This window comes from Betta splendens, chromosome 24 (assembly GCF_900634795.4).
Source record: "Betta splendens chromosome 24, fBetSpl5.4, whole genome shotgun sequence".
Taxonomy (NCBI): Eukaryota; Metazoa; Chordata; class Actinopteri; order Anabantiformes; family Osphronemidae; genus Betta; species Betta splendens.
In genome coordinates, this window is record NC_040901.2 from 7,598,015 (window position 1) to 7,625,867 (window position 27,853).

Sequence of the window (27,853 nt, forward strand, 5' to 3'; positions counted from 1 at the left end):
AAGGGCATCAAGGTTAGAACCAGAACACTTACAATCGGACTCCTTACACCACTCGTTTTTCAATGGGCTTATATAATTTCCTTGACTTTATTGCTACCCTACAGTTCAGTATAATAATTTTAGGTAAATGTTGTATGATTTACTTTAATACTGTCGCCTCAACAGGATGTTTGCAACAAGTATAACCACATTAGGCTCTTTCATATCCTGTAGAGGATGTAGGAGCTTTTCTACATACAACCCGCAGAATTTGCTCAGACATGTGTTCCACATGCTCTATTTAGTTTGTTTTATTACTGAAAACGTCATAATTACTCATGTTCCATATACTATAGGCACTTTAATATTCACATACTCATCTACATCTTCGATGCTATTCAAACATGAGGTCTACAGTGGGTTCTGACTCAACATTCTAACAAAGCAAATCTTTAATCTACATCTATTTACATCTATAAAATAAATATGTGACAGTTTTCCAGTTATAATTTATGTAAAGCTCAGATTAAACAGATACAAACTGTTAAAAACATGGATATCAAGTCATTCTCATCTAGTAAAATGTGTTATGTGGGTTGTTGCACCTCCCATTATTGCAGTGTAAGACAGTTTCAGGTGTCTCGGGTGCAAAACACCAGATCAACTGTGGTACATAGCAGTCTGACTACATCTCTTTTCGTGGTAATGACTGGGGAAGAGTTAGCTTCTACTTGGTGTGTGAAACGGGTTTACAATTCTAAGGCCTCTCCAACTTGAATACGAGAAATATCATGGACCAAAATGACTGGAGAGGAAAACATGAATAATCCACAATCTACAAAAAGGTACGTTTTCAGAGAATGTGAGTTTTATGAATTTTAATAGAAAGCACACACAAGATAGTGTCATCAATGTCCAGTGAAGACCAACTTTCAAACGTGTTTTAGTTAAAAATGAAAACTCTGAAACCGAACTCTGTAAAATGAAACAAACTTACAATTAACAGTTCACCTGAAACAATCCATAGACCATCTTCTTTAAGAAAACATTCAAATAGACTTTTGACATGATCAAGATTACATGAACATGAATTGTTGAGTATAGCACATACGTCATTCTCTAACACGGATGCGCTACATAATATTCCGGGTGTCATCAGTTGCAAAGCTACATGGGTGCCAACGAATCATCAGACCGAGTAAGTTTAATTAAGGCTGAACTGAACATACCTCTTTTAGTGAAAGTATGTAGACATACTGTAGTTTTGGGGTGATGCTATATATTTTTGGATGTAGACTTTACAAACGAGTGAATCATCAAGTGTTTTTGTTGCAACCTTAGCATTGTTAGCATGCAAAATGCTATGTGCATTGCGTTGAGTTTGGTTTTGTATTTAGACCATAATAACTTTTTTTCCTTAATAAAGTTCATTATTGGTTTTCTCCCAGTCAAAAAATATACAATTATGATGACTGCGGAGCCTAAATTGTCCATAGGGAAGTGGTTGTCTTTGTGTATATGTGGCCCTGCGATGAATTGGCGACATGTCCAGGCCAAACCCTCCCTCACGCTCCAGTGTCGGCTAACACAGGTTCCTGCATCCCGCTAAGAGCTTTAGTGAGTCCATTGTTGGTAACATTTCAGGTCTCGGTCCAGTGTGTGGATAACGCTGATGGATTTCCTGGTGTGGTCGTCTGGGAAAAGAGTACCTTCCCGCGTTCTTCAACACAAGTACAATTCAAACGCTTTAGTTTCAACCACGATTTGTATCAGATTTTTTAACCAGAGACTTTCTTGAAATAGTATGTTTACTGTAGTGCATGATGTGTTTCATTTTCTCATAGGATGCTATTGAAGAGACGTCTTCTGGAGAAGTATGGGGCTCCAGGTAAATGTAATCTACAGTCTCAGTAGCCTGAAAACAGCAGTTTTGAATCACTCCATTGGCAACTAGCACGTCTACTGTATGTGTGGATTTTTTTATTTATTTCATTTTCTATAGTTCTGTTAGACCTTTCCAGAGGCCACATTATGATACTGAGGCAAATTCTATGGATCAACAGAGGCTTTAAGCAAATCACTACCAGGTAAAAAAGAAGATTATAATTTATAATGCTGCTCTTTATATCATTTAAATATTCTGAATGTACTGGTTGTTTTGTTGCCTTTATTATTGTATATTCACTATTAAGTAGTGATTTTTCACAGGATTCACAGGTTTAGCAGAGGTTACTTAATTATGCAAATATTTAGCAAACATATTGGTAAATCTCTAAAGTGGGAACCTACTGTAGAAATTTGGGAAAACATAATTTTCACTATTATATTTAATTTGTGACACCTTTTACTGAATATATAATATATATAATAATGTAATAGCAGTGATTACAGATTAGTAATAGACACTCACCCTTAACTTTTGTCTTCCAGTTTGAGAAGGATGAACAGAAGCGCAGAGTATAGACTGGAAACCCCAAAGTCAAAGTGGGAAACACCTCCCAAGGTGGTAGAGAACGAGCGAGCCAAGATCCTGTGGGACTTCCAGATACAGACAGACAGAATGGTAATGGCGAACCAACCAGACATTGTGGTGGTGGACAAAGAGCAGAGTAAAGTCGTAGTGGTGGATGTGGCAATACCAAGCGATGGCAACATCAGGAAAAAGGAACATGAGAAACTAGAGAAATACCAAGGGCTCAGAGAAGAACTGGAGAAGGCTTGGAAGGTGAAGGCCACAGTGGTGGTGATTGGAGCACTGGGGGTTGTGACCCCCAATCTGGAGGAGTGGCTACGACATCCCTGGAAAAACATTCGACATCTCAGTCCAGAAAAGTGCAGTCCTAGGAACAGCAAGGATACTGCGCAGAACCCTCAAGCTCCCTGGCCTCTGGTAGAGGACCCGAGCTTGGAAAGTGGATGAGACCACCCGCGGAGGGTGAGAATAGAGTGTGTGTGTGTGTATATATATATATATATATATATTTTTTTTTAAATTTTATTAGCTTTGACTTTTGAGTTCTATATATTTAGAAATTTCTAGTATTATTATACTTAAACTCAAATTAATTTATTTTATCAAAATGTTACCAACTTTTACTTCTATATATTTCGGAATCTCTAGCGTTTCCTTTATGTTTGAAGACTGTCCGTTGACAGATGACTTTTTAAAGCTTTAATGTATCTTCTCAGTAATTTTTTTTTTAGCCTTTGGTAGGGGGGGGGGTATCTGTAAAGCATCGATTGATTGATTAAAGGCCATATGCCTGTCTGGTGCAATCACTAAGTGAAAACTAACTGTTCAACAGTTGAACACATTTATTTCACAGAATGCATAAGTTGAAGCTATTTTATTTTATTTAAATAAAAAAAAATTCTGCATTTCAGTTTAAAACTTGTTGACAGGGTAAAGAGAATGTTGGGTAGGAAATCATCAGGTCATAAACATAATGACCTCAAAACTGAAATAAAGTCTAAAAAGATGAAAAGCACTTCAGCCCACAACAGTGTCACATTCCATCTGTTCACACTCTGGTGCAGGGTAAACATTGTTTATCTAATGCTACACACGGTGACAAAGTGAACGGTTAGTAAAAATTAAAAAGACAATTGATCAGTGAACTTTAACAGTTTAATAACAAAACATCACTTGCATAGAAAAAAAGTTGTGTAAATCTCCAAATTCCTACTCTTTGACTCGTTAGAGAATTTAGTGCACAGTGATTTTTAGAAACATAGCAAACAGATTTGTAGATCTTTAGCAGAAAGCTGCAGTGCACACCTGCTTGAATAGAAAATACAGATAAAGTATAAAGAAGCTCTGCAAACAGAGGTCTCACGATGGCTAACACTTGAAACAAAAACACTGCAATGTAAAAATAAAAAAAATCAAAGACTGTACTAAAACCAACGTTTCCAGCAATTAATCCACACAAAAATACATTCATACCTCCCTGAATGATGACAACCATTTATGACATTGTGAGACGAACCCTTCTAAAAAAGCAACAGGCCAAGACAAACAAACATGAATCAGTAGCTGAAGAAGAAATCTGTGCTGTGGTTTGTTGATGGGATGTCTGACTTTCAGCCTTCTGGCCTCAAACGTTAGGCTTTAATGAGCCAACAGGTGGCGGCGTCCCTGACTGCGTCTGGTGTGCTGAGGAACCTGGAACACAAGCACAAGGATCAGGAGACCTGCAGGCAGTTCGGTGTCTGCATGTGAGGCTGTTTTGGATTATTAGATGAACGGGTCAAAAAAGGTGCAACATAGTGTGTATGTTACACAGTGATTATCATAAAAGTCAAACACAAGTCAAAACAAGGACATTGTGGAATATAAGTGTGGACAATTTTTTTTCCCCTTTCGTAATTTTTTCAACCAACTGACCAATAAATGCACTTAAAATAAACAGAGGTTGGTAAAGCAGTGTTGTTTCAGTAGAAAACATACCTTAGGAGTTTCGGGACTGCCGAATGGGGAGCGTTCTATTGAATTCTCCTTGTCTGAAGAAATGTTGTGGCGATGATGGGCAAACTTTTTCTTCAGAGCTTCAGCAATTAGAGCAGCAGGGTCATTGAGCAACGCTGCAGGTCCCTTACTGCGCCTCCTTGTGACTGGCGTGCCCCCCGGTGATCTGGAGGGAAATGAATAAAAGATAATGAAACAGAGAGAGGAGAGACTGCTACATTAAAACAGAAAACATGTATTATATCTAAATGTTATACATCTATACTACTACTGCATACCTCTTCACTGAGCGTAATTTAACTTGGTTTAAGTCCTTGAGAACATCCAGCATGGATGGGATTCCTTTATCTCCTGAGTCCTGGCGATTGAGCGGACCCTTATCACCATTTTTGGTGTTCTTCCTACGCTGGTGGATCAGCTCTACTACATTTAAAACCTCAGTTGAAGAGTTATGACAGGGAGGTGGTGGAGGGGGTGGAGGGGGTGGCGGTGGTGGAAGAGCGTTGTGAGGTGTGGAGGTGTGCACTGGTGGACGAAGAGAAGATGTCACAGGTGAGCCTGGGGTGCCTTGAGAGTCTGGCAGACCTAAACAAGGTTGACAGAGAAAAATGACTTCACGTAACAAAAGGGTTTGCGTATGTGTTGAGGCAAGGCAGCGTCTGTACCTGAGTCTGGAGCAGCAGTGACAATCAGGGCTATCTGAGCTCGTAGTTTGAGCAGCTCGTTCTCCAGCGCTGTGATCTTCTTCAGAGCGTCTGGATTAGCTGCATGTCTTATAGAGCGAGCTCCTCTCTCATTTTGAGCGGGGCCTGGTCTCACCACATCCCTATTTGTAATACTTTGCTTCTTGGGAGCCAAATGGTTCCTATAGACAACAGTTTCAAGTGTATGTCAGAGCTATGTTCATTCACTTTTGTATGTGGTTATAGTCACTTTATGCAGATGAATATGCAGCTTTGCATTCTCTTTCTGGCATGTGACCCATTTACATAAATCACACAAGTATTACCTAACAGAAACTTGAATTTAAAAGTTGTCTAATGCAAAGTTGTTCCTCTTGTTACAAGCGGTTTAAGACCAACTATATCTGTGCTTTTTTTCCACCTAAAGAAGCCAAAAACCTGACACTGTCTCAAGGGTTTGTAGTACAGTAGAGTGTGCTCTTGCCTTGTTTTGGCAAAGCTGTCCCCTTCATCCTCAAACACCCACAGGATGTCAGCAAATGATGGGATGGCACGGGTGTCCACAGTGACATCAACACAAGCACTGGGCCTGTAGGTGAGCAGCGGGACCTAGGAAACATAGAGGAGGAGGAGATAACACATTATATTAAAACATTGTAATGGTAAACCTTCAGTTGTGTCAAACATTAGTCTGGTTTATGATAACAAATATTACATAAAACAACATAGATCATGTTGTTCATTCTATACATAAGCAAATATACAATTACAGTGGGTATAAACACACAGATCTACTGTACATACAACAACATACAAACAATATAAAACAATCAATATTAAGAAATGTCAGAGTTTTGATCTGATTGAGGAAACTGTCAGAAGGTCGCACAGTACCTGAAAGTGGACACGAGGTGTCGGAGTCAGTGGGAGATTGGACCCAATCATCCGCACAATGCTGCGATACTGACCACACAGCTCACTGTCCCACACTGGAATTAACTGTGGTGCAGGAAAGACAGTCAAACAGTGCATCCTCTGGTCCCAGTTTGACAAATCACAACAGGAGAATGTGCGTGCACTCACCATCTCTGGAGGAACTCCAAAGTACTCCAGCACAAAGCGCATCGCGCACAGAAAATCCTCTACTAAAGACATTGGAAGGAGTTTTTCCCCCCTGCAACCAGACGATAACTGCAAAGTTTCTATTTCTGCTGGCTGACTGGGCGAAAGGCCGACACGGAAATGCTGCCACCAAGTCACATACTTCACGTCTGAAACAAAACAAACCATGGAAATCATTGAGCTACTGCACGGGAGAGGGAACATTGGAAGTCACTCACTCCGTTAAATGACCGTGAATAAGTTGAGACGTGTTAAAATGATCGTTGGTCTCTCAATGTCACGTGGCAGCATCACACAATGATCCTCAGAATAACAGCTAGCTCCTAATGGCAGTAGGTTCCTACTGGACACAGTCGTGGATGATGCGCTTCCCTTCCGGTCAGTGCAGGTAACGTTAGTCCCGCACAGGAACCGCAGTGTAGAAGCTGCGTGGCTCATCAAAAGCAAGGCATGCGGAGTAAGGAGAAGCGTGTGCGCACTTACCGTACAGTCGTCTTCTTTTAAAGCGAACATCAGTCGCTACGTTTATCCGCAATCTTCGCCACAGCAAACAACTTTAAAACGCAGATAAATATTAGAAATTCACACCTTCCGTGCCAGCTCACGCGTTCAGACTCAAAGTAAGAGAAGTCAAATAAAGCCGCAGCAGCAAGCCCCACTCCGATTGGCTGTGGAATCAAAGCTAGTGCCAACAGCCAATAGGAGTCGGTGGTAGTGTTACGTCTAAAGCGGCTGGTTGTCCAATTGCGTGTCGCGAAATAGTATGCACCAATTTTGTATTTTTGTCCTCGAGCGTCTTGTTTTCTCGGTAAGTAAACGTCGCTAAAATGCAAACTTTCTCAATGCAATAAGCTTTTATAGTTAAATTTCCAGGCGTTGTAACATATGAATTACATACTGAAGTTGTTTTATTTCAAATAGTTCAATACTTTAAACCGAATAGTTAGTCAGCTTATACTCGTGTCGTAGCATGTTTAGCTAGCCACAACCATTAGCACTGGTGTTCGAGAGGCTTCACATAACGTCACGATCTTTCTAGTTTTGAAATGTCCATATTAAGCTAATGTATCTACATATAAAACACCAACTTTGCTAGTAATTAGATGTGAGTGGGTGTAGATGTGTTAGCATTCTTATTTTTAATCTCCCTACCTTCTTGTGTGTACCTGTGACAGTGGTCAAAGTGTGCAAAATAATTTCCCTCCTAGATTAATAAAGTTTTTTTCTAATCTTGAATCACTAATTTCTCCTTTTTGTTTCAGGCCTGGTAACTCTTAACAAAGATGACGGACGCCCTGTCAGTGGTGAGTCAGCTGCGGGACTTGGCCTCGGAACCACAGAATCGAGAGGCGATAGTCCAGGACCAGGGCTGTCTCCCAGGCCTGGTCCTTTTCCTGGACCACAAGAACCCGGAAGTTCTCTTCGCAACTCTGCAGGTGGGTGAAAAAAAAGTTCTTACATGACGTGTCTGAAAATGTATATTTATATTATTTTAATGCATATGGTTTAACAGGATTTTTTTTAAAGCTAACATGAAACCCTGTATATTATATTCCCTCCTGTCATTCTTAGACATTGCGTTATTTGGCTGAGTTCTCTCCCAACATTCCCAACATGAAGAATGAACTGGGTATGATGGTGAGCCTAGAGAATCTAATGGAGAGGTGAGAACATAATAGTAACTATATATGCGATATTGCAATGCAATATTTTCAACTTCAAACGTTTTGCTGCCATTATATTATGTGAACAATTATATTATTTTTCTCAGTAAGGGCATGTCTGTTGACATCACAAACTTGGCCCAGGAAGTGTATGAAATTCTGAGCGCAAGAGCAAATCCAATCCCCCGTACAGCTCAGCAGGAGCGCAGAAAGAAATCCCAGTTTTTCATCAACTCCTCCAACAACAAGGCAAAGTCCGTCACACTGCACATCCAAGGACTGGACAGCACTGTGAGTGGACTGGTCAGTGTTTTAAAAGAATTATGACATTGTTGAAATATAAAGAAGATAACTTATACAGTCTTTCTGCTGTCAAGACCCAGCGAGGTTTGTGTGAGGAAGCTCTTCTGAAAGTCAAGGGGGTGATCAGCTTCACATTTCAAATGGCCTCCAGGAGATGCACAGTTCGCATCCGATCAGACCTGCCCACAGAGGTAACCACAAACTGGCCAATTTCAAATTATGTGTTTAAAGTCCCACTGACCTGTTTTTTGCATTGAGAAAGCTACTGAGAAATGTTTGCTGCAGTGTGCTATCTGTTTATCCATTAACTCTGCCATTCTTCCTAATCTATCTTTATTTGTAGAGTCTTGCATCAGCCATCGCTGCCACTAAGGTGTTATCAGCCCAACAGGTTGTGAAGAATGAGTCGGGAGAAGAGGTGAGGGAATTTCAAGTCCACTGATGACAAAACGTCAGAATGGTGGTAGTTAATGTTGAAATTTTAAACATTTTCTTTTCTTGCCTTGCTCAGGTTTTAATTCCCCTGAATCCATGTGGAGTGAAGGTGCAGGAAAACTCTGCTCTGCCAGACTACCTTCCAGAGGAGGAGAGCCCAGAGAGGGGGGTAGACAGAGCAATATCCCGCACCACAGCTAAGGAAGATTCCAGCGGGAGCTGGCTCAATTCTGCAGCTAGTTTCCTCTCAAAAACCTTCTACTGGTAAAGTAGAAGTTTCACTCCCAGTGTCACAGAGCTGTACTTAAAGGCTCCTCATGGTGTATGCAATAGAATGAACTACAGTATTGTGAACACATTCACAGGACTGCATTGTTGTTTTATTAACTTCACCAAATTAGCGATTTGACAGCCGAAGTATTTTGAGCATTTAAGCATCTAACTCGTTTCTACGAGTTGAGACAAGTGTAAATATTTTTATTGTTTCTTTTTACTTTATTTCCAACCTGTCAGTTTCACTGTGTGAAAACAAAACACTTCTAGTTTTTCTGTATGTCCTGCTGTTTATTTTGATGGTTGTGCTTGTTTATGCTCAAATAAACATACACGCGTCTGCACTTTTCTTTAATATTTTTGCCATTTGGTGTCAAGAGCAGTATGACATTTTTTCAAGAGGAACTAGAATGTCAGTCAAAATGTATTACTCACTTCCCCCTTTCTTGTTTTATTAGATAAAAGCTGTTTAAGTGACCAATTGACATTCAACCATCTGTAACTGACAAACAGATCCAGCATATAATCATCCTTTTTTCATAATTTGACATATGAAAAGAAACGCAGTTGAGTCTGAATGCACGGCCAGAATGTGAAACCTCAACCTGGGAATGCATGTTTTCATCTCAGTGAGAATGAGTACAGTCAATTTATCTCATTCTACAATGCAATAAGGCAAAGAAACATTAGAATTAGCAGCACTTCTCCTTCAATCCAAACAAATCATATTTCAAAATTAACATCACCAGTAAATTATTTTAATCAATATGATACTTGGGCAAAACAAAGGTCAATCTGCTACATGAGACTGCTGAGCCACAGTGAGCTCCTCCAGTGTGACAGGACGTAGGATGTAGCTTTGATAGGTAAACGAGCGAAAGCAATCCATTTGAGCAAAGAACAAAAAAATCATTTTATCTGTACAGCAATTAAATAAAACTAAGCAAAAGATCAGTAGTTTACAGTATCAGATGAGAGTATTTGTTATTACTTAACTTAGACTCCATAATACATCACCCATTAATAACCTCTAGTCTTAAGCACAGTAGACACTTCAAAATATGTTACATTAAACTTTGCTGTAGTTTTAATACAACTTCATGTACTTACATCATTCCTACAGCCCACCTCTTCAACAGAAACGATGAATATGAGAATTATAAAGTTAAACACATTTTAAAGAAACTTCGTAATTCTGAGCCTGGTGTGACGTTGCATTGCTGATATTGCAGCCAATACGACAACATGATCTACAGAGAAGACTTCAAGTATCACAACTGATTTCAGTTTACATAATTATTAGTCTCGCATTCACACTCACCACACAAGCAAGCGATGACGGGCCAATCAAAGCCTCTCCTGTGACGTCAGGGCATTTACCTTCAGTATTTTTTGGGTGAGGCTGTGCACAGAACATAATGACCAAGTGTAAACATGGACAGGAACTGAGAGACCACCTGCAGAGAGTCTGTTGAGGGGAAAGTAACTTCGCTCTGGAGATGCTTTTAGGAAAATCTTTGGAGACACCATCTTTGGGAAAGCTGATGCGCTGCTTGTGTTTCCTTTGATTCAGTCATATAGCTCGTTTCTCCACCTTTCTCTGACCACTTCTTTTCCTGCGTCTCTGTGTGTGGACTCATTTTGGCCTGACAGCACTTCAAGCAACATCTAAAAAGCAAAAGCAACAGAGATTAATATTAGAGATTAATATTAGCGTCCATGGCACATGATCACAAGTTTTCAAAGGCCCATTTTTTGTGGATACTACCAAGTTTGCAGGCTTCTGTGTACATACAATCCTCTGGTAAATCTAGCTCTAAATACTATATGTGCCACACCTATGCTTCTATGATACTGTAGCCTGACATTGTCTTTCATTCAAAGTAGGTCAATGGTTTTCCAATAATACTGAGTAGCAGCACAAACATTATTAAAATACATATGTACACAATACAATACATATAGAATATGGACCTGCTCCCTGCTGTGCTGATATGTCTTCTATTCCACTCAGAGGCTTCAGGAGACCGTTCTCCCTAAAGGCTATGACAGGGAGCCTCTCCTCCTGCTGCTGCCGCTCCTCCTCTCCCTCTGGAGGAGACAGCCTGGAATGTGAAGGCAGTTCAATAACCTCTTCAAACTCCCCGTTCTCTCTATAAAATCAGAGACACAGATACAAAGAAGAATATTTAAATACAACAGTTCTTTTCTCGCTTGACAACAACGCTTTTTCTGGTCATCCTCTTCACCTCTGGTCAGGGTGGCTCAGTGCTGCAGTGCTGGGGATCGTGATGGGGTCAGGCTGGCGACCGCTACCATTACTGTTGTGTGTTGGTGACGCATTCACTGCAGAAGGAGCAGGAGATGCAGAGGTCCCTGAATATGATGAAATACAGAAGCAATTAAGGTTAAAACTGGAAAATATGAATTCTAAAACCAAATATTTAGATATGCAAGGGAAGTATACATCCCCTTACCTGCACCATCACCATTTTTGCTAGGAATAACTTTCTAAAGATGGAGAAAAATACAACATGTTTAGGTCACAGTTGCATGTGTTTGACATTGTATGAGCTGCATTTCATAGGGTTTTACCTTCTCTGCTGTGTCTGAACGTCTCGTTCTCTTCATGATCTCCTCCAGCCGCTGATTATGAGAAAATAAATGCTGTAGTAGTTTTCTGTACATTTAAAACAGGAAATATTATTTGTTTTTACCTTTTTTCTCTCCAGGCGTTCAGCCTCCTCTTTCTGGAAATGTTTCTCTCTCTCCTTTCTGAGTCTCTCGTTCTCTTGTCTTTGTTTGGTCTCCTCTTCTTCTTTCTAAGCCACACATATACACACCAACAGAGTTCTATTGTGTTTTTCTTGGATGGGCCTGCTGAATTTAATATTTAGCTCAAACATCTCGTGTTCCATTGAATGTTTTCTCTGACCTGCTTTTGGAGTCTCTCTGTCTCCTCTCTTTCCTTCTGCAGTCTCTCTTCCTCTGCTTTCCTCTCCTCCTCCTCCTCCTTCCTTCTCCTTTCCTCTGCCTGCCGCTGAGCCTCCTCCTCTCTCTTTGCCCGCTCCTCTGCCTTTCGTCGAGCCATCTCTTCCTTTGCTAACCTGTGGAACAGAAATCATTCACAGTTACTTACACCGTTTTAGCCGTCATCCACACTCTCGCTCGATACCACACATACCTTGCCTGCTCCTCCTGTTGTCTGCGTTCCTCCTCCTCTCTCTCCCTCTGCTCGCGGGCCAGGCGACGGTTCTCAGCCAGTATACGACTTGCTTCCTCTGGATCTGTAGTGCCAGTGGAGGGCTTGTGGGCTGGAGGACTGCTTACACTTTCTAAAATATATTAGAAATAGGATTTTGACTAATAACAAATGCAAACTTAATGGAAGAGTTAAGTTTAAGAGGAAGTGGTTTACTAACCAGTGGCTGCTGTAGGTGCTGCTGGTGTCTGGTCTGTTGAGGCCTTGTTCTGACCTAGCGGCTGGGGTCGAGGCTGAGGTGGACTGAGGACCTGCTCTTCCTCCTCTTGGGCTTTGAAGGGTGTCAGGCTCACAGGGCTCTCAGGTGTAATCCTGACTGGACGAAGGTTTCCAGGGTCTTCAGCTCCTGGAGATTTCAGCAGCTTGGGCGTTGGAGGGCGCCCTGCTGGCTTCTGGGGAGGCCTGTGAGCAGTAGGAAATGTAAATAAATGCAAATGTGCGAACATATGATTTATAACTCAAGTCTATTTCAAATTTAACATTTAATTTGCCAGAGTGACAAACATTTTCCTACCTGCCAGGAGAGGGTGCTGTGTGCTTGGTGCTCTTCTTGGCTGGAGAAGAGGAATGTCTGCTGGGTGGCAAAGTCAGAATGGGAACCAATGGGAGTGACAGGTTGCTCCATGACTTCCTGACACCGTCTCGCTCTTTCTTCTGTTGTAGGAGTCAAATAATCAAACTCATCATTTAAAATCTGTATTTTTGTTATTTTCTCCAACTTAATCTGGACCCGAGTGAGACAGCACCGTCACCAAAGCTCTTAAATAATTTACTTAACAACAGGCTAATCAGCTGGTTCAGACAGTGCCCAGACCTAGGTGTCCTACAGGCAGCAGTAGAAGATGATCAGTAACAGGATTAGACTCAGACAGACATCCTGTGATCCTGCATAACCCCCTGGCACCAAGCTGCAGAAGCCACAACCAATAGGTATTTATTCATTTGTCATGTAGTTGTAAATCAGTAAAAGAAGCTTTATAGCAAAACAATTACCCATACAAGGGATGTGCAGATACATTGACCGGTTTTATGTAATATATCACTAGTTTGCTGGATTGATAGTTGATTATTATGATTGTTTGGGCACATTTCTGGTATCTGCATGTCTCTAGGTTAGTGTGTAGTGTATACAGTGGAGGAGTTGCCCTTCTAAGACTTTAATGGCATAAGCTGTGACACTGCAGCAGACAGATGGACGGTGCATCCAGTAAAGAGTGTGTGTGTGTGTGTGTGTGTGTGAGAGAGAGAGAGAGAGAGAGAGCCGGCAGCAGATATTCCGTAATATGTGTCTGCCTGATTTGGGGCACAAAAAAGAAAAAAAATGGACAAGGAAATATGTAGCTAAATCTAACTAATAAAAATCAAACCAGAATTGGAGAGGAGATAAACATTTGAGCCCAATGTTACGCATTATTCTTTGACCTGTGTGGTTCCAGTGGTCCTCCTGCGTGGGACTGTGGAGGAGGAAGAGGCCGTCTCCCTGCTGAGGCTCCTCTCCTGGCTGCGGCAGTGAGGGAGCGGCTGAGCCTGCAGGGTCTTGAAGGACATGGAGCCCATGGGGTGGCAAGACACTGAGCGAGGACACACAGGCATGGCTACAGTGATGCACGAGGTGGGAGTTTGGAGCGTCATGAGGAGTATTTGGGTAAACGGAAGCATTAAGCAAAGGTTTAGGGAGAGGAACAAATGATAAGGATGTCAGATGGGTGATAAGGAGAAGCCATGGGTGGGGAAGACCAGACGAGAAGTGAGAGAGATGAATGTTTGGTGAAGAAAAAGAAGACAGAAGAAGCTGTTAGTGCTACTCATTGGCAGAATGGCTGCTGTTATAATGCAACCATCACTTGGGAACTATGGGCTGAAAACATTAGTTCATGATCTGCTTTTCACTTGGCTGATTAACTGTGTTAGAAAGGAAAGAAAATGCAAATTCATTTTGTTTCATCTGGCACTTTTCTATTTTTAAGTATTTACTGAATCCAGGATTGATTAAAACCATTTCCTACTGTTGTGTTGCCACTAAGTCAGAAGTAAACAGTCATGTTAGACCCAACACCACATACAGAAACCAAGCAATGAGCAACCAGCGCGAAGGGCATGCAATAGGTGCACATTTACTAGAGACAATGTACAACAGTACAGATGTGCAGAGTGTGTGTGTGTGTGTGTGTGTGTGTGTGTTTTGCTAAAGTTTTGCTAAACAAAGTTACTGTTGGTTACCATGGTAACATCAAAGACAGGGAATTATGTCAGTGGGCCAACACTTCCTGAACAGCTTAGTCCTTAGACCTGTGTGTGTTTGTGTGCGAGAGCTTTGAGAGCCCGATACAGACTGATGGAGGACACTTTAGACGTGTACATGTAATGCTCTAAGTCTGGATAAATCTGATTAACTGTTTTGGACAAAGGACCAAAACATAAATGGCAAAAACACATGTAGGGCTGTTTCTGCTTACGTACGGCACAGTCTGACTGCACTGACGATGGAACGAGTGTTGCTACCTGTTTGCTCTCCAGACAGACTCATGGCACTGCGGCTACGGGCCAGGTAGGAGTGTGTTGGCTGCTGCAGACGGTTCACAATATTGCTTTCCCACGGTGTCAATGGAAGACGGCGCAGACCTATACACACACACAAAGACAGTTTAATAACAACTAAAACTATTAACCGCCCACTGACCATTTAAAGCAGGATAGAATTGATGCACAATCCCCGTGTATTCCACATTCCCTTCCCCACACTCCAGTGATGCAGGAGAGAGGTAAGTGAAGTTGCAACCATGCACAGGCTGTTACACCTACACCTGCATACACCCGACTTAATTATGTGGTGGAGCAAACAGCTCGAAGTCAAGCACAAACCCAAAGCACACACAGGGAGGAGTGTGTTCCCATAAACAGCACAGAGCAAAGCACATATTATATTATGCATTACAAGACAAATGTCTTGCGTGCTTTGAGACAGAGTATCTAATAAGTTCAGCATATCATGCAGTATATAAGTATATAAGATAGTAACTTACCCAAACACCACAATTTCAGTGTTTTTATCACTTTTAACAAAAATCTAATTAAACACCTAAAAGAGAGCAAATCATGCAGAGTGGAGTGTTGCAGGTCTTAGAATGTGAAGCCAAGATACAACCAGGCTAGAAAATGTACAGAATGTTCACCCTTTAATTTGAGTGGCTATGTCATGGAGTAATGTACTGCATGTTGAGTTACACTCAAACAGCGTGTGAACTCTCTCGCAGCATCTGTCAGTGTTTGACTTGGCACATGACTGCATTTTGCCTATTGTTAAACACATGTGTGACTGCTGAAATGTGGGTGTCGCTGCATGTGGCCGGAGCACAGTATTCCCACAAAAACAAAAGGATTATCCTACAGAGGATTAGAGAAAGGGGTCACGCTAGAAGGAGGAAATATCTTGATCCCTCTGATGAAACAAACACATGCATATATGCAGTACATTCTGAGTGTGGACATTTTATTATATAACCACACTGGAGTCTTCAAAATCACAATAAATGTTCGATATTAAATCGCTACCTTTGTGCATTGTTTTATTGAAGCGATACTGAGCAGTCACAGTTTCTGCCTGTCTGAAATTCTGCAGCATTTTCCAGCCCAGGATCTTCTGCTTTGCAACAGTGCGTAAAAAGCAGGAGAAATCACACTCCATACAAAAACCCAGAAGAGACCTGTTTTGTGTTGGCTGGTCTTTCCCTGGGGTAGCTGGGATTTGGACTGAGCTTTGTTAATGACAGGGGAAGATGCGGTTCTTATCTGTAAACCTGTCGGCAACATACGAACAATACACTTACATTAGTTTGAAATTTTGGGGAATGCTTATTGGCTTTTCTGCTGATGCTCACACAAGAACATCATGTGAGCTTGTTAAATATAAAGCTGAACCAGGACAAAACTGCTTCATCCAACAGCATCCATCATGTCTAAAAGTTTACTTATTAAAACATGAGTCTTTACTCATTATTCTTCACATGATGAGCCTAGCAGAAAATAGACATTAAAATAAGATGAAAGATTGACAACAAACTGAATAGTAATAGTAAAAGTAATTCATAATTAATAATGGCGATTTCATTACCTCGGTCTGGTGAGTGTAGCAGTGTGGCGGAGGAAGCAGAGAGGCGCTTGGTAATGACAGGGTCTGTATGTTTGGATAGATTCATCGTGGACACTGACCTCCTGTCAGCATCTATTAAGAAGCAGCAGAATAAACCAAATCAGTGGCGCATTATAGAGAAAGACGCTCACTGAAGGGTTAAACTAGACTAGGAGTTATTTCAGATTAGACATGGAAGATCTACCTATTTATTACTGAAGGGGAAATACTACAACATGAATTAGTGTGGCATGGGGTCTAGATTGGTTTAACTAAATGACCCTGTGTATTAAAATCCAAAAGCCATACATGACTGCTACGCCTGAACGAAACAAGAACCACTAACCCAGCTATTCCCACTGGCCTACAGTCACTAATACAGACTAATGCAAGGCCGCTAACTGACACAGTGCTATAATATTCACATTGGGAGGTCATTCCGTATCTGTGGTAGAGACTGAAAGCACCCTGCATGTGCTCCAGTCCAGCAAGGTCGAGTGGATAGAGGAAAGCCGACTCAACAAAACCTGGACCAGGAAGGCAAGAGGACAATTGCAGAGAAACAAAAAGCAGAGAGGGGGCAGAGGGACGTCCCAGAGGCGAGGTAAGAGAGAGAGTGTGAGCGACAGAAAGGTTGAGTGTAAGAATAAAGGGGGGAGAGAGAGAGAGAGAGAGAGAGAGAGAGAGAGAGAGAGAGGGGGAGGGGCAGAGCAGGGTGTGAGTCAGCAGTAACATTAGAGGGCAGCGAATCTCAAAAGTTCATATATAAACATTGGAGAATAACAATGAAATGCGGAGACGGGCCGTCATATTTACACAGGACATGTGAGACATCCCATAGTATTTAGTGAGCCTCAAGCGAGTGTGTGACCTTGTAGAGGGAGTGTGTGAGGTGCTGAAGTACCAGCGGGCGTGCTGGGCGTGTTGGTGTGCAGCGCTCCACCCCATGACCAGCGGTTGGGCTTCGGTCGAGTTCTCTGGCTCCTTTCCGTCGTCCGACGAATCACCGCCTCGTGACGAACCTTCAATCCCAGAAAACCAACACGGTCACGTATTAGGAAACTTGGCTGTCCAGCGGATTCAACAGACGCGCGGCACCTTGTCCTCCTCCTGCTTCTGACGCCGCTTCTCCTCCACGGCAGCTCGCCGCCGGTCCTCCTTCAACCTCTGCTCCTCCAGCTTCTTCTTCCTCTCCTCCAGGTGCTTCTCATAGTGCTGCTTCGCCCGCTCCTCGCGTGCCTGCCACTGGGCCTCTCTGACGGCTGAGGACAGACACACACACACACACACACACACACACACACACACACACACACACACACACACACACACACACACACACACACACACACACACACACACACACACACACACACACACACACACACACACACACACACACACACACACACACACACACACACACACACACACACACACGGTTAATGTGCGCATTAGAGAGTTCACTTAGAAGAAATAGAATTCATAATCAAAAGTGCCCGTAATCCTGTGCTCGAACACACATAAACACACATCACAGGCTTACAGCATCAGTGGAAGGGGTCAGAACACCACGTGACTAGGGATTTAGCAGCCCCTCAGCCGGGGCCAGAGGTCTGACCAGCCTACAATAACACCAACAAACACCACACAGCAGCACAAACACAAACAGACTCTAAAAATGGGTCACTTTGTCAGTCACACACCAAAACACGCTATCAAACCATCAGCCTTTGGAAACCTGTCCCAGGCCTGATGCAGGACGACCCCTTACATAACATGGGCGCTATAGCAACAGAGGCGCCCGGCTTTGGCCCAGACTTTACGCAACGACCGGAGGAACGGCCACCTCACCACGACGACCAGCTACATTCAGTCATGACATGTTGGAGGAAAGATGATAAAGACAGCGAGGCCCCGGCGCTACACACCGTTCTGCCTCTCCTGCTCCTCTCGGCGCTCACGGGCAAGCCTCTGCCTCTCATCCAACTTGTTGAAGACCAGCGAGTCTACAGCACAGAGAATTCAACAGAATAAACTCAGAAAGACTCATGGAGGCGATTTCCTTTTACTACGAGAGAAATATTTGTGACTGTATGTGACTTGCCTGTTTTGGTGGCGGCGACGTTGCCGGGGCTGTTGCTGGTGGTGGTGTGGCTGAAGGTTGGGGTCGGGGTGGGAGTCGGGGTCAGGGTGGGGGTGTAGGTCTGTCCAGAGCCAGAGGAGCTCGGGCGAGTGGCAGAAGACTCTCTGCCATCCTGTGAGAAGGAAGCTGGAAGGACAGAAAAAGAAAAAGGACAACGATGTGAACAGAATAGACTGGAGAGAAGCATGAAACACATAAGTAAGAAAAGGGAATCGCAGGTCAATCAAGATGCCGATTCATAATGTGACATGAATGGATGTGCTCTCTCTCTACTGCAGTGGAGCCTGGCAGGAGGCGAAACGGAGATGATGATATGTCGGCTCCCGGAGTGTTCCCAGAGCGTTGCAGTGTCTCCTCTCAGCCTGGAGTCAGTCTATTGATTAATGGTTCTATCAGGCTCAGGGTGACTCAGCGCTTTCAGGTAAAGCTCAGAGCTCAACGTCAGGCTCCATGCAGAAACAGATGAACCTGCTGCGAAATGTGCCCAACTCCAAATATGCTCTAAGGTTATTAGTTATTCTAAAATACAACAGTGGATATAATAAGAGTGGAACTATTAATGGTCACCAAGACACTGTCCACAGAGACCATCTGTCCCAGAAAGACCCAATTTACCCAGTCCTGCTTTTCCAGACTGAAATAACACAAGACACAAGCCCTGGTCGACACCTGTTCACCTCTCATCATACGGTCTTTATCTTTTCATGTCAAGGCCACGTCACCTCAGTGGGACAATTAATGATGACTGGGGGGGGGAGAGTAAAGTATTATTGTATGATTGTATTGATTTTTATAGATATCAAAATTAAGAATTTAGAATAATCACGTTCATCATTCAGCTGTGAATGGAAATAAATGGCAAAACTGAGGTCATGGCTGAACATAGTGCATCTACAGGTGTGTACACCAGCGTTTCCACGTCTGTTCTACCTCCGGTGTCCTGGTCTCCATGATTTTATACAGACTATTGTTACAACAGGAAGGGTTAGGCAGGGTCCGGTTACAATGATTTCTATTCAACATATTTGCTTCCTTATATTTACTGTCATTAAACAAAAGAGGAGCTCAGTGAAACCAGCTGCAGCCAAACACTAACAGGGACATTTCTGAATAGCTTCAGACCATAATGGTAAAATCAACTTACGGAGAAGTCGTGTGACCACGACATTTGGTCAAACGATCTAAATAAAGTGCACTGTGAAAGTCCGGGGCACGGTGAACTGGGACTTCTCACAAGCCAAGGGGCAAATTACACGACAAGGCAGTGGCAGAAACACAATCTTGAACTCAAGAGCTCAGGTCGTGGCACTTGGCCACACAAATCAAAGAGAACAAAGCAGCCTTCCTTTAAACGTCTGGCAGAAAACCTCAGGTGCTGAGGGGAACAAGACAAGGTGAGACAGAATGGCTCTACACTGACAGGTGAATAACGATGCATGACAACCAGGATGCATCGCATGATTAAAGGTCAACTTGCTCCCTATGGCTCCAGTCTGGGTGTTGGTATAATCACAATACATCTCTGTACAAACTGGGTGTAAACGACTCTTGTGGGAAACTTTGCTCGTTGTCACTGTAAGATGTCATACGATACATCATGAGAAAAAAAATTATAGGTGTGTTTATTAAAACATAACACACACACACACAAATATATTTACAGTACTATACGTGCAGTTTGTGTAACAGACAGTCCTATCAGGAATTATTTACAGTATGACAATATATTGTAATCCACCACTGATGGGAGAACGCAAGGGTGGATACAGCAGCACTCCCAAGAAATGTGAAAATATTCCACATATACTGGAGGGGATTTGAGGTTAAAGGACCCAGAGTTACAGATGGTGCACATCAGCAAAGCTTTGGATATATGACCTGTATTATTGCTGTATCAAGTTAATGACTTTAAGAAATAAACCCTTAGTAATGGGGGATGAGGAGAATGAACATGCTGATGAACGCCCAGACACAAAATTAGACCAGGAGTGATGCCTGCCACACCCTGAATGAAGGTGATTTTTCTACGTCGCCATTTTTTGTGTTTACACAGTGGAACAGAGCCATCAGGGCTGTCAGGGCTCAATAGCGTCATGTGATAGGCTTATATCCTCTGCAGATATGTTCTCCCACTGTAGCTCACAGGCCCATCCATCTGTTGTTGCTGAGTATATTTGCTTGTGTGCACTCAATAGCTTAATAACCCCTGCAAACACAGAGTGACTTCAGTTTGGTGTCCAGTGCTCGCTCCTAGTAATACGTGTTGACCTGAGCCACCTTTACAAATTGTTGTTTCACCACATTTCACGAATCCACACAACACAACAAACGTCACTATAAAATGTTCTGTTATGCCAAAAACAAGTCTTCAATAATTAAGAGATAGACATATGTTTCAAATTTGGCTCTAATCAAAATGAATGAAGTTACAGAAAAGTGTTCAGAGCCATATTTTGTATTGAATGTAGGACAAAAGCAAAAGAATCCCTGTCTTTGTTGCCGTTCTCCCTGTTTCCACGTCCACGTGACAAGTCTTTACCTTGATTCTGCTTCATGATTTCGGGGTTGTCGGTCCAAGGCAGAACCTGGTGAACCCCCTGCTAGTGTCCCACTCTGACTAGTCGGCCTGAAGGCCCCCGATCGACATTCCCACTTCCTGAAAACATCCTACACACCGCGAGATTAGCTCAAATCCAAAGTCCATGCTGCGGCGAGAGGGAAAGGCCAAGAAAAAAGCAAACGGAAGTAATTCCAAACGACTTGAAGAGAGGCCAAAATGCAACAGTTTTCAGAGTGTGGAGGTCAAGAAGAGAAGGAGCGAGACAGAGTCAGGGGTCAGCGGCAGTTAGCGGCATCGCTGGTGACAACCCAATGAATGTGGGGCAGGTTGTGGCGATGATCCAACCCCCATCCTTCGCCAGCGCGGGTGTAAATGTGTGTATAAGAGGCGAAGAGTGAGACACAGGGAGAGTGTAACTGCTTAATCTGTCCCTCCCTCCCCGGGTGCTCACGCTTGTGTGCGTGAGTCTGTACTCCCCACCCCCAATCTATCTGCACCCGCTGGCAGCCAGATTAAACGGTCAGAGTTAGCGATTAGCGCCGCGCTCCCTGGGCCAGTGGGCGAGCGTGCCGCGCGGCTCCTGCTCCCTGCGCTGCCCGAGAAGCAGATTAGCCGCGGCTAATGCTAAGCTAAACGCTAAGCTCTGGTCAGCAGAGAGGCGAAGGGGGGCAGGGGTAGGAGTCCCCCCTTCCAGCTGCAGGACAGTCATCCAGGCCTGGACCACATGTGGACGGTGGCTGCAGTTACTGCACAGGTAAACAGCAACTCAGCAAAAGTTATTCTGTTGAGGAAATAAATGAATCAATAGGGGATTATATAGTACAGAATTGAGGGGCCAAAAGTTCCCAGCCTTCCTTTCACAGACGTCTCGGGCTTGTTGACTGACTGCTCTGCTTACTGATGCATTGCAACCACATGCACTTGAGAAACAGGCTGCACCTCCACGCTCATCCGCTGCCCTCGTGTCAATCCCGTTTTGCCTCGTCAGCGGGTTCTCCCACACAAACTTAAAAAGGACCCATCGCCCGTCGCTTCTGTCAGGATAGACAGAATGTGGCTGAGCTTAGACGGTTAGCGGATTTTCAGCCGCAAGATAATATAATAAGGCTTGCGGACAATCCAATACACTAATGCTTCAATATCTCATTGGTTCCCGTAGCCTCGCTGTCCCAGATATCATAAGATGCACCCGCTAATAACAATTATTTATCCAGCTCAAACAGAACACGGTATCAGGTCATGCAAATGAAGTGTGCTCCTCCCTTTAAGTCTCACTATTTCCTGTTTAGCCATACCTTTTTTCTTTTTCTTACGAACATCCCTCCGTCTCTGTCCCTCCTCTTCCTCAGTGATGGTGAACAGTGCCGGGACGGCTGCACGGCTTCCTCCCTTCTTAAGTTTCCACTTGCTACATGAGCACCCGCCTCCGCCTCTTCCTCGTCCATGCCCTTTACTCTCTGGCATTGCTTGCCCTGTTGCTTACCCTCAGACCCCTGGCGTACTCACCCACACCCGGCCCATCCCTCCCTGCAGCGGTGGGTGGTGCCTGCACGGTGATGGATCAAGAGGATAGCGATAGACAGGGTCAACCTAAAAGCCTTCCTCCTAGGCAAGACGTCGCTGGCTAACAGCTAACGCTAGCACATCATTTCTTCCGCTCTGGGCTCAAGACGGCCGTTAGAAAACGGAGAAGGAAAAAAGAGGAGTGTGGACATTAAAGAGCTGTAGGAACAAGAAAAATGAGATGTAGATAACGAGAAAAAGAAAGATGATAGTAAGGAATAAAGTGCAGTGCAGTCCTGGGAGAGTATGAAAAACAGAAACACAGCAGATCACTGTGCCAGGTCCAGATCGCCTGCGATGGCAGTGTCAGAAAGGAAGAGTGTCACAGAGAGTGCGACAGAGTCTGAGGATGAGCTCCTGCAGTCGGGCTTAGAAAAGAAGAGTTAATCCAAAAGACTGGCTGGGTCCAGAGCTGGAAGCACTCGCTTGACTGCCTCACTCCTCAAGAGATGCTGTTCCACTGTTACTGCAGCCCCCCTCCTCCTCGGTTAGGCCTTCTCTGCAAATGCAAACTTGTCAGAAGAAGCAAATCGCACAGGCTCCGGCTCACGCACACGCACACACACACACACACAGCCCTAGAGAAACACGACTAACGGAGGCCAGCGGGGTTGTTAAAATATTAAGTGCAAATCCAGCGGTGGAAGGTGAGCCAGTAGCAGTAAAGGGTTTCCCTGACAACAGCAGCACATGGACCGGACGCAGTGGGAGAGTGGGAGGGACCGAGCAGAGGACAAGTGCACTTCAATCTAACGCATTACACACACACCCAACCAAACAGGGGAGAACTCTGTGGAAGGGGTGTGTTCACAGGACACATGGTACATCCCTCCGGCCCACTTCCCACTTAAAGAGCCATCAGCTGTTTGCTTGCCATTCATGTCTGATTGGCTCTTTAGTGGGACAGGGTGACATGTTTAACAGACACGAGGCAGAAGCTACGACTATTTCTGTGCAGCATCACAGCAGATGCAGAGTTTTGCTGAAAAGAGTTGATTATTCACACCAAATGCAGCCGGTCCACTACATGCTTCTAAAATGTTTGTTCTAAGTTGAACTTAATCTTTAGACTAAAATTCAAGATGCACATTTTTTGTTATTACTGGGAAATGATGAACAAAATTAATTACTCAAAGATTTAAGACACACAGGTGTCATAAAGAGTCACAGTCCTTACTGGAGTGGCTCCTGCACTTATCTATCAATGCAAACACATGAAGATTAAACCACCAGCTTATCAGCACCTACTCTTGACTTGAAGGTAAAAAGAAACAGAATTATTAAAGAGCCGCCACTGGCAGCCATCTTGACCCATCTCTATTACAGGTGCAGCCGTGTAGCTGGAGCTATAGTGTCCTCACCTGCTCAAAAGCATTTGCAAAACAAATCCAATTTACAACTTTCTCACTGATATTTAATATATGGAGGAATTTAGGACATGACTTGCTGTCTCATCCCTCTAGGGAGCAGATGCTGTACAAAAAACATACAGTATATTCATGAAAGAGCAATCTGATCCATGTCCCTGCAGGATTGAGTAATGCTGTAACCCTACACGCAGACTTTAACCGGATAGGCTGTGCTCCACACCCTTCTCACACCTATTGAATGTGCATCTAAAACACAGCAAGACATTGTTAGGCTTCAGGCTACTGATACAGCAATGGTAATGCAATTACAATCAACTTTATTTCAAATTTAAGTATTAATTTGTATGTTGAGGTTTTGGTAATGTTTACTATTTTTATCTGATTCAATGCATGAGATATTCAATATACAGCAAATATTGAACCCTAGTTTAAGCAACAGTGATTTCCTCAGTGTCATTACCTTGTGTCATCCTGCAGCCTAAGAAAAAGCAAACACGGGGGAAACACCACCACATCACCAGAGCAACTACAGAGAGTCAAGAAAACTGCATGTCCTGCACAGATTAGAAAACATCAGCACAACACAACGGGAAAGAAAGGCTGCAGTCAAAGCTGTGTTTCTTTTTAACCAGAGCCTTCGTGGATAGAAATACTCATACAGTGAAAAACACCACTTGCACCTATCACCACATTTCCAGGGGTTTATTAAAGACATTTGCGTCAGAGGTGGCGAAATCTGAGGCGTGAAAAAAGATGTAAGATGCATTTTATGCAGGCATGTTGCAAGGCGAGTACTTGATGTGACAGAATCCAGTAATCCAGCAATATCCCGTAGCACACAGTGATATAATCCTGTGGGATACAGTGATCACAGCATCAGAAGCAGCGTCACTGCATGCCACGAAGCTGGAGTGCAGTGGATTGTGTTTGAAAATAGATGGAGGGGTGTTTAGCAAGCTAGCAGTGTCATGCTAGGCCCATGTTACGGAATACACTTTGAAGTAGGGTCAGAGAATGAAGGTAGTAAACATTCATATTATAGTAGTAAACATTATAATTACTAGATCAAAGGTTTGCCATAAAGTTATTTGTGTTGTATTTTGCCGTTAAAAGCTGATTGAAAACACCTGCAGTGACGTCATCCACAGGTGTGGCCAGAGATGAAACGTAGACATTTCTCGAAAGCCTGAAGAGATTCGAGGTTGATTTTTTTCTTTTTGAAACAGGTTCATCGCTTTATGTTTCGCCAATTGTGCCAACGCCACTGTCGGTGGGAGGTCAGTTTAATATGTTACACCACCCTGCAAATAATTAGGCTGCTAGCTCCCACACTACTAAAGTAATATTAGTTTGCGTTCAGCGATTAAATGAGAGATTAAGTAGTAATAAAGTGACAACCCGGTCCAAACTGTGTTCCGACTGAAAACCAGTGCAGCCTGAAGACACGTTAAAACACTAGCAAACCCTGAGGTCCGTAAATCAGCTCTCCGCTCACGTCCATTAAGTCACCTGTCATGTCTACTTCACGGACATTACGACAAGTTGACAAAATGTCAGCAACAGGTGTGTGTCAGCGCTGAAGCAGCTCAAAACGTCAAACTACGACTACAACGGGGGTGAAACTACAAATAATGGAGTAGTTTATTCAGCAGGTAGAGTTTAAAAGACGTAGCAACCGGTTGGGTGAGTCGAGTTGAGCGTTAATCCCGCTCCCGTGACCGACCCGGCTCCAAGCAACAGTTTCCCTTGAATTCAGCGCAACTAGTCAGACAACGTCCCACAAAGTCCCTCCGCTCCGCGGTCCCGATTAACGGCCAGCAATCGCCCGCAAAAAACTTCCCGCGAGCAAAGTTCCCCGTCGGTTGGAACTCACCTTGGGACTCGGGAGGAGATGCGTCGCTGCCATCCAGGTCCGCCATTTCTCGTGACGTCAGCAGAGAGGATCAGCGGCAGGAACCCGAGGGAGCTGCGGGACGGATCCTGAGCTGAACCGAGCCGAGCCGAGCCGAACTCATGGAATCATCTGCTACTGTGAACGCTACTAACTTTTGAAACTATTTTAGTCCACGTCCTTTTGCCGATACATGTTTTTGCACGTTAAATTTGAAATATTATAAATAGAATTAATAAAAATATAGTTGGATCAAACCCTAAAAGGAAATCATTACTGCTGTGCAACCTGTGTGGTGAATGAGTGAAACCGTGTCCTGTTAAAAGTGTGGTGCTGACACCTGCTGGCAGCGGCACTTTAGAGGAATCGTTGCTGTGGGTAGTTGACCTCAAGACAAGTTCACTGTCACGTCAGTTCATGTCCGTCTGCTTTAATTAGGTAGATTATTACACGCAGGTGAAGAATCTGCGTCACCCAGTTATCAGGAAGCTTGGTTTGAAGCTACTTGAAGAAGAACACGGTCCAGTTGCCATGACTCAACTTCCACATATGCTCATCTGGATGGCTGAGAATCTTCACAGAATATAAATATAAACACCAGTATATGTCAACAAATACGGTAGATTTAATTAGACACCCAGCTCGACACACCATAGTCATATTCACCATGTTGCTATAACCGTATATGACCAGCAGGGGGCGCACTCCTCTAAGATTTTAAATCCTTGACTCATCAAAACCAGTCATTCTTTGGTTTCAACACCTTTTCTAAAATATGTCAAAATATGTTTAGATAATAGGATCCAGCTAAATAAAAACCTATTACAAATATGTATTTACATACAACATCCAATATGTAGATTTACAAGTCAAGTCACCAATTATAATCAAACGCCAAACTCTGATGTCAAATACATAAAAAAATAGGAACATTGAGCTTCTTTAACGCTAACCACAAACAAAGGAGCGTTTCAATTAGACACACTAGGACACGTGAGCTAAAAACACTGTTATTTGAGCAAACGCTGCAATATTTGAGCAAGGATTTACTGTTCTTGGATAAATGTGTGCTAATCCCCCCCACCACATATCACTGCTATTTGCTAGACTGTGCAAGCTTAACCAGCCTCCCACCTCCCTCCACCCCTCCCTCTGGACTGCAGTAAAATGGCTGGTGATTGGTGCGAGGAGCACCGCAGCCATGGCAACCAGCTGTTTGGCAAATCTGCCGATGGAGGAGGTGAGCAGAGGAGATAGTGGCCTGCAGGTAGCCAGGCAGACAGACAGACAGACAGACGGACGGACTGCTGGGCACCTGAGATGCAGAGACCCACAAAAGATGATGGCGAAGTGGAGGCTTCACACTTTCAGCTGTTTTTCCCGCTTTATATTTGCTCACACCAGGCATCATCAACGTCATCATCCCCCTCTGTAGTGGCTCTTTTCATTGTTGTGCTTGGTGACTGAAGCCTTGAAGGTTACTGAAGAGGTGCTACTGTGTTGTGGTGAAGCCTGGGATGAGGTTCAGGGTCGTGTGTGTTGGAGCACATGTTGTCATGTGCACCATGAAAGATTACCCACAATATAATTGGCTCCCAAAGGAATATGGTTCAGAGATGCTGCCTGCACAGACACAGCATTCTGATGGCTCATCAATAAATACACAGAAGGAAACACACTGTATGAGGACAAATCATTTACCTACTGACTTTTAATGAGTAAAGACACATGAATGTGTGTTGCTTACATTTAACGTTTGCTGTGAAAGTCACATCATTCACTTCAAGATGCTGATCTGCTGTTGATTAATGCCTAGGGCTCTTCATGAAGCACTATAATCATCTGAGAATGAGGGGGGTGGGGGCGACGAATAAGCAGATTGAGGAACTGATTGATTTTGAGGACAAGCCACCGCTTTGCCCTTCAAGGATTCATTTGGATTCCTTCGCGTACTTGTACACGACCCAGCGAATGGACCAGTAAACGTCTCAGTGGAGGTCAGAGA

General features: G+C 43.5%; 4 protein-coding genes across 18 annotated transcripts; 2 read left to right on the top strand and 2 right to left on the bottom strand.

Annotated features, from left to right (window-relative positions):
• The first annotated feature begins 613 nt into the window (after positions 1-613).
• On the top strand, positions 614-3,467 carry LOC129603668 (uncharacterized). Its single transcript, XM_055506167.1, has 5 exons — positions 614-824; positions 1,624-1,710; positions 1,824-1,867; positions 1,982-2,066; positions 2,410-3,467. The coding sequence occupies exons 1-5, from the start codon at positions 781-783 to the stop codon at positions 2,897-2,899; spliced, it is 750 nt and encodes a 249-aa protein (XP_055362142.1). The 5' UTR covers positions 614-780; the 3' UTR covers positions 2,900-3,467.
• A 126-nt stretch (positions 3,468-3,593) lies between these two features.
• Positions 3,594-7,544, bottom strand: mtfr2 (mitochondrial fission regulator 2). 4 transcript variants are annotated; one of them, XM_055506165.1, is made up of 8 exons: positions 7,405-7,544; positions 6,214-6,401; positions 6,025-6,129; positions 5,615-5,739; positions 5,113-5,312; positions 4,726-5,032; positions 4,430-4,613; positions 3,594-4,144 (listed from the first exon to the last, which is right to left on the bottom strand). In XM_055506165.1, the coding sequence occupies exons 2-8, from the start codon at positions 6,283-6,285 to the stop codon at positions 4,091-4,093; spliced, it is 1,047 nt and encodes a 348-aa protein (XP_055362140.1). In that variant the 5' UTR covers positions 6,286-6,401; positions 7,405-7,544; the 3' UTR covers positions 3,594-4,090. The 4 variants fall into 4 exon arrangements, with proteins under 4 accessions (XP_055362140.1, XP_055362141.1, XP_028997082.1 ...); XM_055506166.1 differs by lacking the exon at positions 7,405-7,544 and adding an exon at positions 6,736-6,893 and having other exon boundaries at positions 4,726-4,972; XM_029141249.3 differs by lacking the exon at positions 7,405-7,544 and adding an exon at positions 6,736-6,892.
• armc1l (armadillo repeat containing 1, like) lies at positions 7,536-9,271 on the top strand. Its single transcript, XM_029141252.3, has 6 exons — positions 7,536-7,688; positions 7,825-7,916; positions 8,024-8,207; positions 8,294-8,410; positions 8,563-8,637; positions 8,731-9,271. The coding sequence occupies exons 1-6, from the start codon at positions 7,536-7,538 to the stop codon at positions 8,920-8,922; spliced, it is 813 nt and encodes a 270-aa protein (XP_028997085.1). The 3' UTR covers positions 8,923-9,271.
• Positions 9,266-26,164, bottom strand: map7b (microtubule-associated protein 7b). Of its 12 annotated transcripts, none has more exons than XM_055506160.1 (20): positions 25,831-26,164; positions 18,426-18,590; positions 18,250-18,327; positions 17,417-17,580; positions 17,223-17,340; positions 16,744-16,845; positions 16,301-16,411; positions 15,894-15,986; positions 14,692-14,811; positions 13,612-13,784; positions 12,704-12,843; positions 12,350-12,591; positions 12,112-12,262; positions 11,863-12,034; positions 11,645-11,749; positions 11,523-11,573; positions 11,405-11,438; positions 11,177-11,303; positions 10,902-11,080; positions 9,266-10,595 (listed from the first exon to the last, which is right to left on the bottom strand). In XM_055506160.1, the coding sequence occupies exons 1-20, from the start codon at positions 25,874-25,876 to the stop codon at positions 10,585-10,587; spliced, it is 2,382 nt and encodes a 793-aa protein (XP_055362135.1). In that variant the 5' UTR covers positions 25,877-26,164; the 3' UTR covers positions 9,266-10,584. The 12 variants fall into 12 exon arrangements, with proteins under 12 accessions (XP_055362135.1, XP_055362129.1, XP_028997081.1 ...); XM_055506154.1 differs by lacking the exon at positions 25,831-26,164 and adding an exon at positions 22,320-23,371 and having other exon boundaries at positions 17,417-17,577; XM_029141248.3 differs by lacking the exon at positions 25,831-26,164 and adding an exon at positions 22,320-23,368.
• Positions 26,165-27,853: the final 1,689 nt, after the last annotated feature.